The following is a 15,802-nucleotide window of genomic DNA, read 5'->3' on the forward strand; positions in this document are numbered from 1 at the left end:
CGGGGAGGCGGCAGCCCCGGAGACCCGGGGGTCCTGGGAGTGGGCCAACACGGTGGAATGGGACCAGCTACGCCAGCTGGGAACGGAGCTGGTCGACCGGGAGAGCAGGGAGGTGGCGGCCCCCGGGGGGGAGGGGCAGGCGCGGCCCCGGAGGCGGGGAGGAGAGAGGGAAGGCGGGGGAGGGGAGGGACCGGGCGGACGGGACGGGGAGGCAGGGGCGGAGACACGCGTGCTAGCTCGGCGAGGAGGCGGGCAGGCGGGGGGACCCGCAGCACCGCACGGTCCGGGAAGGGAGCTGGGAGGGGTCGCAGGCGCGCTGCCGGGAGAGGACGGGGAAGCGGACGGCCGAGGGCGCCGAGCAGGTTGAGGGGGCGTCCCGGCGGGAGAGCAAGCCCAGTTGTCTGAGGATCCCGACGCTGCTGGAGACCGAGGAGCAGATCCTCGGTGGGGAGAGAGGGGAAACCTCCCCGGGGCAGCAAGCACTGGGGCAGCAACCCCGGCGGCCCACGATCAGTTTCAGTATCTGCCCCAAATCTCGCCGCCAGTCGCAGTGGTCCAACGTCGGCTGCCGCTCGGGCAGCGTCGTTAACGAGCTGGCGAAGATGGGCGATCCGGACGTCGTGGAAATGGTGCAGGAGGAAGGTAAGACCGGGCGGAGTCGCGCGCGGACCGCGCTGCCCCAGGCACAGGGACCTCAGGGGCCGTTGTCGGCCCCGCGGCCTGGATCCCCGGGGCGCTCGCGGAGCGGCGTGCCCTGCTCGAGACTCACGGCCCCTGCCTGGGGTGGGGTGGGTAGGGGGTTCCTGCGTCACTCCTGCGAGCCTGTGACCTGCGTCCTGTGGCCCCTGCGGTTCCGAGACCACTTGCCTTGCTCCCTTGTGAGCCGCGGAGCGGCCGAATAATGTGCAGACGCGAGGCAAGCGCGCCGGGCGTGTGAACGCAGGTGCCTGGGCCTCTATCCCCGCACCTACTGGAATGAGTCTCCTACAGAGACCTGCAGCTCTGGGTGCAGGACTACGGCCCCGCGTGTCCGGGAAGCAGGCTCTTGAGTCTTCCTGCCTGCCTCTATTTGCCGATTGCTGCTCAAGCTTTGAGATCCTTGTTAATTATAGGAGGGGCGGGTCCTACGGTCCATCAGCTTGACATTCTTAGGCACCAGCTTTCGTTGAATGTTTAGATCCGTTGAGAAATATGTGTTCATTGTTTGCTAAGGCCTTTGCACAGACCTATATTCTGTGGATCTGTTTTAATACATGCATTTTCCTAAAAATGCACATAATTTTTCAGGGACTATCTCCAGGACCCTCAGGAACACTCAATTTTGATGTCTAGTTTAGCACTAGATTTAAACATGGGAACAGTTTTTTTAAGTGATAAAAGATCTAAGTATACTTGCTATTCAGCCTTCAAAGGCACCAAGAAGTACAATGCCTTACTGCATCTTCCACCTCCCCTTTCCTGAGAGATAATTTATTATATGGTGTTAATATAGTATCATAAATATTTATAAAATATAAATAAATGTAATACATATAATAAATGTTTATTATAAATTATTAATATATTTGAGAGATAATTTACATACCATAGAAGTTACCTATTTAAAGTACACAATTCGGTGGTTTTTAGTATATTTACAGAGTTTGCAATCATCATCGTAATCTAAATTTAGAACATTTTATCACTCCAAATAGAAACGTCTTAGCCGTCATCCCTTCTCTCCCTCCCTCCTATTCCCTACCTCCAGCTCTAGGCCGCCCCTAATCTATTTATTGTCTCTATAGATTTACTTTTGCTGGATACTTCATGTAAATCCTCATAAGATATATGGTTTCGGTAACTGGCTTCTTTCTCTTAACATAATGTTTCTGAAGTTCATCCATGTTGTAATTTGTATCAGTGCATCATTCCTATGTATTGCCAAGTAATATTCCATTGTATAGATAGACCACACTTTATTCATTCATCAATTTGTGGACATTCGGTTGTTTCTACTTTTTTTACTACTGTGAATAATGCTGCTATAAACATTCATGCACAAGTTTTTGTATGAATATATGCTTCTGTTTTTCTTGGGTATATACCTAAGAGAGGAATTGCCGGATCATATGGTAGCTCTATACTGAACATTTTGAGAAACTGCCAAACTGTTTTCCAAATGTCTGCATGGTTTTATGTTCTCACCAGCAATGCACAAGGGTTCCAATTTCTCCACATCCTCACTAACATTTGTTATTGTCTGTCTTATTTTATTTATAGCCACCCTAGTGGTTGCGAAGTGGTATCTCAATATGATTTTTATTTGGGTTTTTCCCAGTGACAAATGTGTCAAATATCTTTAGAGAAATGTCTACTAAAATGCTTTGTCCATTTTAAAAACTGAGTTGTCTTTTTATTTTTGCCATGTAAAAGTTCTTTACATATTCTCTGTGTATGATTTGCAAATATGTTTTCCCATTTTGTGGGTTGTCTTTCCATGTTCTTGATGGTGTCACTTGAAGCAACTACCCTTTTATAAGTAAAAAAAATAATTTTGGATAAAGGGAAATATAGCTGTTGAAAACTTTAAGCTTTGACTAATGGCTGTGCTAATAAATGCATTAAATTGCCTTGTTAGGGAAAATGATTGGTGTTCAGTGGTGCGAAGAAGTCAAATGACTTTCAGATGAATAAAATTAGAAGTTGCTTTATGTACTTAATGGTTTCCTCCTTTGCTGAGAATTACTTCTTGTTGTGATTCAGTAACCCGGAGGTGTTAATAGGTATTTTTTTCATTTAAAACATTCAGTAATTTCTTATAATCAGTCCTTCTGAAGTAAAGCTATGAGAAGGTATAGAAATATATTCTTTATTGAAGGAAGAGCAGAGGAAGAAAATGTGAAGTGTGTAACTTTCTACATATAGTGAAGAAAACATATCTATACGGCATTGCCGAGTTTGACCATTACTGTCTTTCAGATGTTAGAAGTAATTTTGCTCACCGGAACATATACTTAAATTAGTATTACTTCCCTGTGAGGACATACTGCCCCTTGAATTCATCCCAGGAAGATTTTCAGAGCTTTTTTCAAAATAATTTGTTTTCCTTTTTCTTAACAAAAGCCCTTGTAACTTATTTACATTCCTTCCTGTTTCGATCAAACTTTTTCCTCTGATTTGGATGGAGGTAGGAGAAAAGAATATTGATGTGCAATACCATATATTTGATGATTGGGTTTGATGACTATCCTGCCCAAATTCCTCTTTCCTTTTTTTTCATAGATCCAGAATCCAGGCGTCAGGAAAGTGTGGCGTCGGTGAGAGCAGGGCCTAAGGAGCAGGGTGGTCCAGACCTCCAGACCACTCAGATGACTCTTATTTTTCTAGATATATTTCAGTGTATCAGTTATTTTGCTCAGTTACTTTTACTGCCGTTACTGAGACCTCTGTTATTACCAGGGTTATATTAAAAGTGCATTGCACTGAGGATGTATTTCTTTTTTGTTATTTTAAGGCTTGCTCTTAAGACACTGATGTAACAGCATTTAAGGAAATGTAAATGTAATAAAAGCACCAGCCCATTTCCCCCTCCAAATGTTAGCCCAACTATTTTCCTCTGTGACTGCTTTCAGTTTTTATACACATTTTTATGAAAATTACGATCATACTGAATAAGGATGTATTTTTTTTATATCAGCAAGCTAATGGATTTTTGGAAGCCTCATTATAAATATATGTTTCTTCCTGTAGTTTAATGACACAATTATGAATATAAAAGTGATATTTGAAGAAAGCTGAAAAATAGTGGGCTCCTCAGTATCAATTTTTAGCAGCTACTTTCATTTGTTTTAAAATATAAGCAGATTTCTTAGAGCAAATTTATTGATGCAGGTTTGCCTGGATCTTGTTTATTTATGTATTTCCTGAATCACCTTTGAAGAGTAAATTTGAGAAAATTAAATAATTGATTTACATGTGATGGGATAAGATTTCTTCCCTGAGAGAGAATGTTAACATTTTGCTTTTTAGACTTAATAGCTACTGAGATATTTCTAGAATTGTACACTTTCTTGGTATATTTTCTTCACAATTGAACACATAAAGTCATCTCCAATTAGCTATTTTTTCATTAAAAAAATTTTAAATGAAATTCTAAGGATAATATATACTTAAATGATTACATAAACAAACTGCCGATAAAATGTCAGTGTTGCTGCAGTTGAACTACTGACTGGTTGACATTGTAAGGAAGTTCTGATTTGAAATACTCATTTGTTAGCTAATTGATGATACATTCAGCATTGGGAAAGACAGTATAGGGGTTTAACGTTCAAGAAGGCAGTTTTAAAGTTGAATGTAAAGTTGCTTGCTTCTTAATCATTGTATTTAACCAAACCACTCATCCTTCAGAATGTGAATATTTGATTGCATTTATTTTATTTTCTGCTGCTGGAAGGAGTGTAAACTGAGAAGACTATTTGGTAAAGGCAAAAGCTATTTTTGGGCTCTGAGTGTGCTAGAGTGTGTATTCTTAGTAATGGGCTCTCAGTGAAAACTCACTTGGGCTGGCTTTACTTTTAGTTCATATTTTATGATTCTCCACAGAGGCTGGGTATGAAAACCTTCACGTCTGGTTTCTAGCCCTTCAGGAAGTGTATAGTCATTTCCATTGATCTTAGAGCAAGTTGGAGGAATAACAAGAAGCTGATTTAAAATTGTTGGCTTCAAATCCTGCCTCTTTAGATAGGCTTTTGTTTTGACAGAAGTTTAGTGATCTTGCAGTTATTACATCTTTATACTCTGTGAGGAGTGTGAAAGTCTGTCCCAGTCTGTGGCATGTGTGAACACCTGGTTACGCATGTGTGTGGGTGAGAGCGAGCTAGTACAATGTATAGTATGTGAGGAAATTCATCTATCCTCTTTAATCTTTCTGCTTTTCAGAAAAGGACACAGGTTACAAAGTGTGCACCACCTGGCTGCTTGTTTTTTTGTGGAGGGAGGCATAATTGATCTAGGTACTCAGAGAGGGCTAGCTTCAGGGGGTATGGGGAGCAGGTAAGAGGCTAGTTAATCCTGGGGGCAGATTGGGAGATGTCAGGTGAGGCCTGAAAAGAGGATGTCAAAACTGATACAATGTGAAAATTAAGCAAGAGGTAGCCAAGGAAAATGGTGTTTGTTCTAGGGAAGGGAAGCCGCAAGTTGGAAGATGAAAGTGTCCGAGAGAATTAGTGGGGATAGGACATAATCTGCAGGAACTGTATTTCCCCTTTTCCACATTCTTAAATAAACACATTGCATCAAGTTCTGAAAGCAATGAAGGGTTAAGTGCTTGCAGGTTTTCCACTCTCTCCTCTAAAAAATAGAATTATAAAACACTCTATACCTTTAGTTTAAGGCTGGCACTTCTGTGCTCTGTGTTTGGAATTATAGTTCTTCTGCACAAAAGTGATGGTGTTTGTCCTCAAGAAAATGACAGTCTGTGCTCAAGTATAGATTTCATAGAATCCTATTCCTTATGTATTCATTATAAGATGAAAGATTGGCTTTTTCATTCAAGACACTGTGAAGTTTTGAGCTGCATGTTTAGACAATATTCATGGGTAAAAACTGTTTGCTGATGATATTGTTTGATGTGATTTTTTTCAAGTAATATTTACTTATACTTTTGATATTTTAGATGAGAAAGCCTACACTAAGAAAAGTTAAGTAATACAACTATAGCTACAGTTTGTTAGTTTTCATGCTTTCCTTAGAATAATCATTAACTCCTTAAGAGCAGATTCTGCAACAAAAAGATCTGAACACAAAAGAAATTTTTTCATCTTTATTTAAAAAATTTTTTCCTGATTCATTTTTTTATTGACATATACTTAACATAAAATATTATATTAGTTTCAGGTGTACATCATAGTGATTTGATAATTATATTCATTGTGAAACACCCATGATAAGTGTAGTTGCTCTCTGTTACCAAATGAAGTTATTACAGTATTATTGACTATATTACCTATGCTATATGTCTTTCCCATGAATCATGTTTTATAATTAGAAGTTTGTACTCTTTTTTAAAATTTATTATTTATTTTTTTGTTATCATTAATATACACTTCCATGAACAACATTGTGGTTACTAGATTCCCCCCATTATTAAGTCCCCACCACATACCCCATTACAGTCACTGTCCATCAGCATAGTAAGATGCTATAGAGTCACCACTTGTCTTCTCTGTGCTATATAGCCTTCCCCGTGCCCCCACTATATTATGTTTGCTAATCATAATACCCCTGAATTCCATTCTCCCTCGCTTCCTACCTGCCCTCCCAACCCCTTTCCCTTTGGTCACTGTTAGTCCCTTCTTGGGTTCTGTGTGTCTGCTGCTGTTTTGTTCCTTCAGTTTTCTCTTTGTTCTTATACTCCACAGATGAGTGAAATCATTTGATACTTGTCGTTCTCCACCTGGCTTATTTCACTGAGCATAATACCCTCTAGCTCCATCCATGTTGTTGCAAATGGTAGGATTTGTTTTCTTCTTATGGCTGAATAATATTTCATTGTGTATATGTACTACATCTTCTTTATCTATTCATCTACTGATGGACACTTAGGTTATTTCCATATCTTGGCTATTGTAAATAGTGTTACGATAAACATAGGGGTGTATATGTCTTTTTCAAACTGGGCTCCTGCAATCTTAGGGTAAATTCCTAGGAGTGGAATTCCTGGGTCAAGGGATATTTCTATTTTAGTTTTTGGAGGAACCTCCATACTGCTTTTCACAAAGGTTGAACCAATTCACATTTCCACCAGCAGTATAGGAGGGTTCCCCTTTCTCCACATCCTTGCCAACATTTGTTGTTGTTTGTCTTTTGGATGGTGCCCATTCTAACTGGTGTGAGATGATATCTCATTGTGGTTTTAATTTGCATTTCTCTTATGATTACCTATGTGGAGCATCTTTTCATGTGCCTGTTGGCCATCTGAATTTCTTCTTTTGAGAAGTGTCTGTTCAGATCCTCTGCCCATTTCTTAAATGGGTTATTTGTTTTTTGTTTGTTGAGGTGCATGAGCTCTTTGTATATTTTGGATGTCAACCCCTGATGGGATCATTTATGAATATATTCTCCCATACAGTAGGATGCCTTTTGTTCTATGATGGTGTCCTTTGCTGTACAGAAGATTTTAGTTTGATATAGTCCCACTTGTTCATTCTGGCTTTTGTTTCCCTTGCCCATGGAGATATGTTCATGAAGAAATTGCTCATGTTTATGTTCAAGAGAGTTTTGCCTATATTTTCTTCTAAGAGTTTTATGGTTTCATGACTTACATTCAGGTCTTTCATTCATTTCGAGTTTACTTTTGTGTATGGAGTTAGACAGTAATCCAGATTCATTTTCTTACATGTAACTGTCTGCTGAAGTGGCTGTCATTTCCCCATTGTATAACCATGGCTCCTTTATGATTTATTAATTGACTATATATGTTTGGGTTAATATCTGGATTTTCCATTCTGTTCCACCAGTCAATGGGTCTTTTCTTGAGCCAGTACCAAACTGTATTGATTACTGTGGCTTTGTAGTAGAGATTGAAGTTGGGAAGCAAGATCCCCGCTGCTTTATTCTTCCTTCCCAGGATTGCTTTGGCTATTTGGGGTCTTTTGTGGTTCCATATGAACTTTAGAACTATTTGTTCCAGTTTGTTGAAGAATGCTTTTGGTATTTTGATAGGGATTGCATTAAATCTGTAGATTACTTTAGGCAGGATGGCTGTTTTAACAATATTAATTCTTCCTACCCAAGAGCATGGGATAAATTTCCATTTATTAGTATCCTCTTTAATTTCTCTTAGGAGTGTCTTGTAGTTTTCAGGGTTTAGGACTTTCACTTTCGTGGTTAGGTTTATTCCTAGGGATTTTATTCTTTTTGATGCAATTATGAATGGAATTGTTTTCCTAATTTCTCTTTCTGCTAGTTCATTGTTAGGGTATAGGAATACAACAGATTTCTGTGTATTAATTTTGTATCCTGTAACTTTGCTGAATTCAGATATTCTAGTAGTTTTGGAGTGGATTCTTCAGGTTTTTTTATGTACGATATCATGGCATCTGCAAACAGTGACACTTTGACTTCTTCCTTACCAATCTGGATGCCTTTTATTTCTTTGTCTTTCTGATTCCACGGCTAGGACCCCCAGTACTATGTTATATAAAAGCAGGAAGAGTGTGAATCCGTCTTGTTCCTGATCTTAGAGGAATAGCTTTCAGCTTCTCACTGTTAGTATGATGTTGGCTGTGGGTCTGTCATATATGGACTTTATTATGTTGATGTTCTTGCCTTCTATACCCATTTTGTTGAGAGTTTTTATCATGAATGGATATTGAATTTTGCCAAATGTTTTTTCAGCATCTATGGAGATGATCATGTGGTTTTTGTCTTTTTTGTTGATGTGATGGATGATTATGATGGATTTTCAAATGTTGTACCATCCTTGCATCCCTGGGATGAATCCCACTCCATGGTGTATGATCCTCTTGAAGTACTTTTGAATTTGGTTTACTAATATTTTGTTGAGTATGTTTGCATCTGTGTTCATCAGGGATATTGGTCTGTAGTTTTCTTTTTTTGTTGTGCCTTTGCCTGCTTTTGGTATTAGAGTGATGCTGGCTTCATAGAATGAGTTTGGAAGTATTCCCTCCTCTTCTATTTTTTGGAAAACGTTAAGGACAGTGGGTGTTATGTCTTCTCTAAATGTCTGATAAAATTCAGCAGTGAATCCATCTGGTCCGGAAGTTTTGTTCTTGGGTAGTTTTTTGAATACCAATTCAATTTCATTGCTGGTAATTGGTCTGTTGAGATTTTCTGTGTCTTCCTGGGTCAGCCTTGGAAGGTTGTATTTTTCTAGAAAATTGTCCATTTCTTCTAGGTTTTCCATCTTTTAGCATATAATTTTTGATAGTATTCTCTAATAATTCTTTGTATTTCTGTGATGTCCATCATGATTTTTCCTTTCTCATTTCTGATTCTGTCGATGTGTGTAAATCCTCTTTTTTTCTTAATAAGTCTGGCTAGGGGTTTATCTATTTTGTTTATTTTCTCAAGGAACTGCTCTTGGTTTCATTAATTTTTTCTATTGTTCTGTTCTTCTCAATTTTATTTATTTGTTCTCTGATCTTTATTATGTTCCTCCTTCTACTGACTTTGGACTTTATTTGTTCTTCTTTTTCCAGTTTCAGTTATTGTGAATTTAGAATATTCATTTGGGATTTTTCTTCCTTCTTTAAATAGGCCTGGATTGCTATATACTTCCCTCTTAGAATTGCCTTCGCTGTGTCCCACAGAAGTCAGGGCATTGTGCTGTTGTTGTCATTTGTCTCCATATATTGCTTGATCTCTGTTTTAATTTGGTCATTGATCCATTAATTATTTAGGAGCATGTTGTTAAACCTCCATGTTTTAGTGAGCTTTTTGTTTCTTTGTACAATTTATTTCTAGTTTTATACCCTTGTGATCTGATAAGTTGGTTGGTAGAATTTCAATCTTTTTGAATTTACTGAGGCTCTTTATGTGGCCTAGTATGTGGTCTATTCTGGAAAGTGTTACATGTGCACTTGAAAAGGATGTGCATCCTGCTGCTTTTGGGTGGACAGGTCTGTAGATGTCTGTTAGCTCCATCTGTTCTAATGTGTTGTTCAATGCCTCTGTCTCCTTACTTATTTTCTGTCTGGTGGATCTGTCCTTTGTGCTCCTATGTTGGGTGCATAGGTATTTATAATGGTTATATACTCTTGTTGGATTGACCCCTTTCTCATTATGTAATGTCCTTCTTTGTCTCTTGTGACTTTCTTTGTTTTGAACTCTATTTTGTCTGATACAAGTACTGCAACATCTGCTTTCTTCTCCTTATTAGTTGCATGAAATATCTTTTTCCATCCGTTCACTTTTAGTCTGTGTATGTCTTTGGGTTTGAAGTGAGTCTCTTGTAAGCAACATATAGTTGGGTCTTGTTTTTTCTCCATTTAGTGACTCTATGTCTTTTGATTGGTGCATTCAGACCATTTATATTTAGGGTGATTATCGAAAGGTATGTACTTGTTGCCATTGCAGGCTTTAGATTCATGGTTACCAAAGGTTCAAGGTTAACTTCCTTACTATCTAAGTGTCTAACTTAACTCACTTAGTATGCTATTACAAGCACAATCTAAAGGTTCTATTTTTTCCCCCTCCTTTTCTTCCTCCTCCATTCATTATATATTAAGTATCATATTCTGTACTCTTTGTCCCTTTTTTTTTTTACCTCTGGTGACAGCTGTTTAACCTTAGGAACACTTCCATCTATAGCAGTCCCTCCAAAATACGCTGAAGAGATAGTTTGTGGGAGCTAAATTCTCTCAGCTTTTGCTTATCTGGGAATTGTTTAATCCCTCCTTCAAATTTAAATGATAATCTTGCCAGATAAAGTATTCTTGGTTTGAGGCCCTTCTGCTTCATTGCATTAAATATATCATGCCACTCCTTCTGCCCTGTAAGGTTTCTGCTGAGAAGTCTGATGATAGCCTGATGGGTTTTCCTTTGTATGTGATCTTTTTTCTCTCTCTGGCTGCTTTTAATAGTCTCTCCTTATGCTTGATCGTTGTCATTTTAATTATTATATGTCTTGGTGTTATCTTTCTTGGGTCCCTTGTGTTGGGAGATCTGTGCACCTCTATGGCCTGAGAGACTATCTCATTCCTTAGACTGGGGTAGTTTTCAGCAATTACTTCCTCTAAGACACTTTCAATCTCTTTTTCTCTCTCTTCTTCTTCTTCTTCTGGTACCCCTATGATACGAATATTGTTCTCTTTGGATTGGTCAGTATTCTTTCATTCATTTAGATCCTTTTTTCTCTCTGTACCTCAGCTTCTTTGTATTCCTCTTCCCTAATTTCTATTTCATTTATTGTCTCCTTCACCATATCTAATCTGCTTTTAATACCCTGCATTGTGCTCTTCAATGATTAGATCTCCATCCTAAATTCATTCCTGAGATCTTGAATATTTTTCTGTACCTCCATGAGCATGTTAATGATTTTTATTTTGAAATTTCTTTCTGGAAGATTCATGAGGTCGATTTCATTTGAATCTTTCTCAGGTGTATTCATAATTTTGCTTTGAACCAGGTACCTTTCACATTTCATAATTGGTCTGTGGTGCCATCCAGTGCCCAGAAACTCTACTCTTGGAGCTGCTCAGCCCCTGGAGCACTGCCGGGGGTCACAGGGGAGTGGTGTTGGTCCTTGGAGGGAGGAAAGAGCTGTTTCCTGCTTCCCAGTGGCTATGCCTGTCTCCACTGCCAGAACCAGTGGGCTGAACACACAGGTGTCAGCCTGTATGCTTTGTGTTTGTAGCTGCCATTGGCAGGGCTTCCTTCTGGCTGGCCTGACACTAGAGCAGGTGTTGCTGGTTTGTGAGCCTGAGCCAGGTGCCGGCTAGCCTGGAGGAAGACACAGCAGGCTGCTTTTCACGGTGGGGGGCCTTGGAGCTGTGGAGTCAGCCAGGGGGATAGAGCGCCTGAAGATCGTTTAAGCTCCCAACCTGCTGGGCAGAGTGCACCCTGACAATTTTGTCTACCTGTCCTTTCTCCTGATTAGTAAGCTCTGTGGCATCCTTGCCCCTTTAGCAGCCCTGCTTTTAGGAAGTCTCTCAGACTGCCCACCCAGATTAGCCAGATATGAATCCCTGTTTTCCACAAGCAGCTGGAATCTCCATCTCTCTAGGTATTCTGCCTGTCTTAGCTTTCCAACCACACTAAATCACCAGAGCACCATGCAATATAGATTTGTGCTCCAAGAGCAGATCTCCAGGGCTAGATGTTCAGCAGTCCCAGGCCCCCACTCCCTCCCCGCTCTGTTTCTCTTCCTCCTGCCGGTGAGCTGGGGTGGGGGAAGGGCTTGGGTCCCACCCGGTCACAGCTTTGGTATGTTACCCTGTTCTGTGAGGTCTGCTCTTTCCTCCAGATGTATGGAGTCTGGGGCAGCCTTCTTTCCTGTTACTCTTTCAGGGTTAGTTGTATTAATTATATTTTCATATTATATGTGGTTTTAGGAGGAGGTCTCTGTCTCACCTCTCACACCACCATCTTTAATCCCCTGATCCAGAAGTTTGTACTTTTTTATCCCCTTCACATATTTCACTCAACCCCCTGCCTCCTTCCCCTCTGGCAACTGCCTGGTCCTTCTCTATTTATTAGTCTATTTCTGCTTTTTTGTTTGTTTGTTCATTTGTTTTATTTTTTAGATTCCACATACAAGTGACATCATATGGTGTTTGTCTGACTTATTTTACTTAGCATAATACCCTCCTGGTCCATCCATGTTTGTTGTGAATGGCAAGATTTCATTCTTTTTTATGGTTGAGTAATATTCCAGTGTGTGTGCTTGTGTGTGGATATATACTACATCTTTTTTATCCATTCATCTTCCAAAGTTATTCACTCAACCAAAGTTCTTGGAAAAGTACTCCAGAACAAAAGGGAGTCATGTCTCACTTGCAAGATGTGCATAAATGTGAGCAATTCGAGGAGAATTATCTCCAACAATATCTACTCTTAAGCATAAACCCTAGGTAATATACTTTGGTTTTTCATAGTTAACTTTATGTAATTGAAATATTACAGTTTCTACCCTTTTTTTGCTAAATAGTTTTCCTTATATTTTTCCATATTTTTTGCATACAACTGAGATTCATTCATTCAGTTTTGTTGCTAAATGTAATGTGTGGTATGACTGTGCCACATTGCATTTATCCATTCTATTGTTTCTGGAGATTTGAGATAATATTGGTTTCCTAGTTATTCCCAGCAGTACTGTTATGAATATTGTTGTACTTTCCCATAGTACATATATGAGTTTATATATAAGATAGCACTATTTAAACATTCTGGTCTCAGTACCTCTTTATACTTTTAATAATTATTAGGAACCTCAAAAAACTTATGTTTGTGTGACTTAAGTCTTTTGTTATTTACCAAGAGTATCCACTTTTGCCACTTCCATTCAACATAGTAGTAGAAGGTCTAGCCAGACCAACTAAGCCAGAAAAAGAAATAAAAGGATCTCTGTTTTCAAATGGTATGATTATATATATAGAAAACAGTAAAGTTTCCACAAAAAATTCCCTGTTAGAACCTATGCATTCATTTAGCACAGCAGCAGAATACAAAGTCAATACAGAAAAATCAGTTGCAGTTTTGTATACTAAGAATGAACAATCTGAAAAGGAAATTAATAAAATAATTCTTTTTATAGTAGTTTCAAAAAGAATAAAATGCTTAAAAATTACTTAAACCAAGGACGTGGAAGAAACTTATACAAATATAACTAGGAAACATTGCTGAAAAGGTTAAAAAGGCATAAATAAATGCAGATGAGTATTTTTTTAAATATATGCATCAAAGACACTACAAACAGAGTTAAAAGGACAAACCACAGAATGGGAGAAAATATGTATAAATCATATGTTGGGTCCAGAATATATGGAGAACTACTAAAAGTCAACAATAAAATACTGGTGTGATTCAAAAATGGGCAAAGGACTTAAGCAGAAATTTCTCCAAAGAAAATATAAAAATGGCCAACAACATGAAAAGATGCTCAACAGCATAATTATTAGGGAAATTCATATCAAAGCTAAGAGAGGATCCCACTTCAAAGCCATCAGGATGGCTACTATCAAAAAAAGTAGGTAGGGATATGGAATAATTAGAACCCTTGTGCACTGTTGGTGGGAATGTAAAATGGTACAACATCTGTGGAAAACATTATGGCAGTTCCCAACAAAATTTAAAAATTGAAATAACGTATGATCATGCAATTCCACTTCTAGTAATTCCCAAAGTAACTGAAGGGAGGGCCTTGAAGAGGCACTCATCCACCTGTGTCAGTAGCGGCATCGATCACAAGAGCTGAGATGTGGAAGCAACACATGTGTCAGCTAACAGGTGGATCGCTAAACAAAGTGTGGCATATAGGTACAGTGGAATATTATTCAGCCTTATGAAGGAAGGAAATCTTGACATACACTACAACCGTGAGGACATCATGCTAAGTGAGGCAAGCCACTCACACAATGACAAGCACTCTAAGACTCCACTTATGTGAGCAGTCAGATCATAGAGGCAGAAAGTGGAATGATGGTTGCCTGGGGCTGGGAGAGGAGAGTGTGCAGTTATTGTTGATGGGCTTAGCATTTTGGTTTTTCAAGATGAGGAGTTCTGGAGATGGATGGTGGTAATGGCTCTTCAGTATCATGAGTGTATAACACCATTGAACTGTACACTTAAAAATGGTAAGATGGTAAATTTTATGTTATGTGTATTTTACCATCATTGAAAAATTTGGGAAAGAACAACAACAAAAAGCTACACAAATAGTAGGTTTATGTTTTCTGTATTTTCAGAACACATATTAACACTTCCTAAAATGACAGTTATAAAGGATGGCCCTTGAATAATAGCAATATTTTCTTTCATTCCCACTGTGATTTTCTCCAAAAAATTTTTTATATGGGAAGTTTTTGATTTTGAGAAATACTGCTCAGTATTTTTCCAAGTTGGAGTCACTAGAAATAAGGATCTGAACTCTGTTTAACATTTTTAGTGTCAGAAACTTATTTGAATATGTGTTTCAGTCCAAATGACTCAACATATAACTATCACAAAGGTTCTGTGTGTCAGGAAAGTAATTTTTCCTGTTTAGAACTCATAGTGCTCTGATAATACTTTCTTGCAACCTCTCTGGTTCAATTCCAGGAAAATAAGCTGATGGAATATAAAGCCTCACATGATGAAAAAACTAAGACATCACTATTGGATGTTTTCTTCTCTGTAGTTTTATGGCTATGAATTGATAACTACATTTGTGAGTTAAGTTTATTTTGTTGTGAGAGTATATCCTACACATCAGTGTTTGATGCTTTTTCCCTAGAGTTTTTGGTGCTGACTTCTTTTGAAGGAAGGTCTTAGATGTTTTCTTCCAATATTTTTTTCTTTGAACATTTTGTGTTCTTTTTTCCTCATGCAGACTTTTAACCATATTCTTATCAGTTGGCCTTTTTAACATATTTTTTTTCTTCTTTCTTATTTAATTTAGGTAAGCTAAGCAGTAGAGAAGTGGACTATATTAACGAAATGAGTGAGGTAAGTTAAATACGTATGTGTTAACTTCCCATAAGTCACAACAAAAAAATCAAGGCAAAGTTAAAAATGTACTTCATATGAATACTTAGTTCATTGTATTTCAGTTATTTACTCATACTGCATTTTATTTTGTCCCCTAACCTATTCATTTTTTACTAAGTAAAGCAAATTCTGTATTTCATACAGATTTAGTATTGGATCATTCTAGGTGTCATAAAAGAGCAAATCTATGTGTATTTGTTTTGAGATTCACTGTGAAATAAACTCAGATATGCTGAGTCTTGATATGCAAGATAAGAGTATTTGGCTTAAACTTTACTAGGGTGTAATGCAGGTATAATATGTGACAGTTTTTTGTTAAGTTATTAGTATGTGATTAGTGCTTATTGATGACTGTGCTGGGGTTCAGGTGACTCAACCCAAATTAAGTAAACATGTTAAAAATAATAAAATTAGATACAACTTGTAAAAATAAATAATTCTCCTAACTAAAGGCCTTATTTTATTTATATAAACATGCAAAAAATATACTTACAATTTAGATTTCTTATATACAAAATATAAGTGTTCTAAAGCTATTTCAGATAAAATAATCTTTCTGGTGGGCCTTAGTTGATCCAGAGCAGCTCTCTTGACACTAGATGTCCTTGAATTG

At 38.3% G+C, this 15,802-nt stretch overlaps 1 protein-coding gene across 5 annotated transcripts in view; it reads left to right on the plus strand.

Moving 5' to 3' along the window:
- Positions 1-252: 252 nt before the first annotated feature.
- The window catches only part of ANO5 (anoctamin 5), a 112,704-nt gene continuing 97,154 nt past the window's right edge, over positions 253-15,802 (plus strand). For all 5 annotated transcript variants that reach the window (XM_036932722.2, XM_036932724.2, XM_036932723.2 and 2 more), the window contains exons 1-2: positions 253-642; positions 15,101-15,147. In XM_036932722.2, coding sequence (XP_036788617.2) covers positions 603-642; positions 15,101-15,147 — 87 coding nt within the window. In that variant the 5' untranslated portion in view covers positions 253-602. The remainder of the gene's footprint in view (positions 643-15,100; positions 15,148-15,802) is intronic.

This window comes from Manis pentadactyla, chromosome 9 (assembly GCF_030020395.1).
Source record: "Manis pentadactyla isolate mManPen7 chromosome 9, mManPen7.hap1, whole genome shotgun sequence".
Classification (NCBI taxonomy): domain Eukaryota; kingdom Metazoa; phylum Chordata; class Mammalia; order Pholidota; family Manidae; genus Manis; species Manis pentadactyla.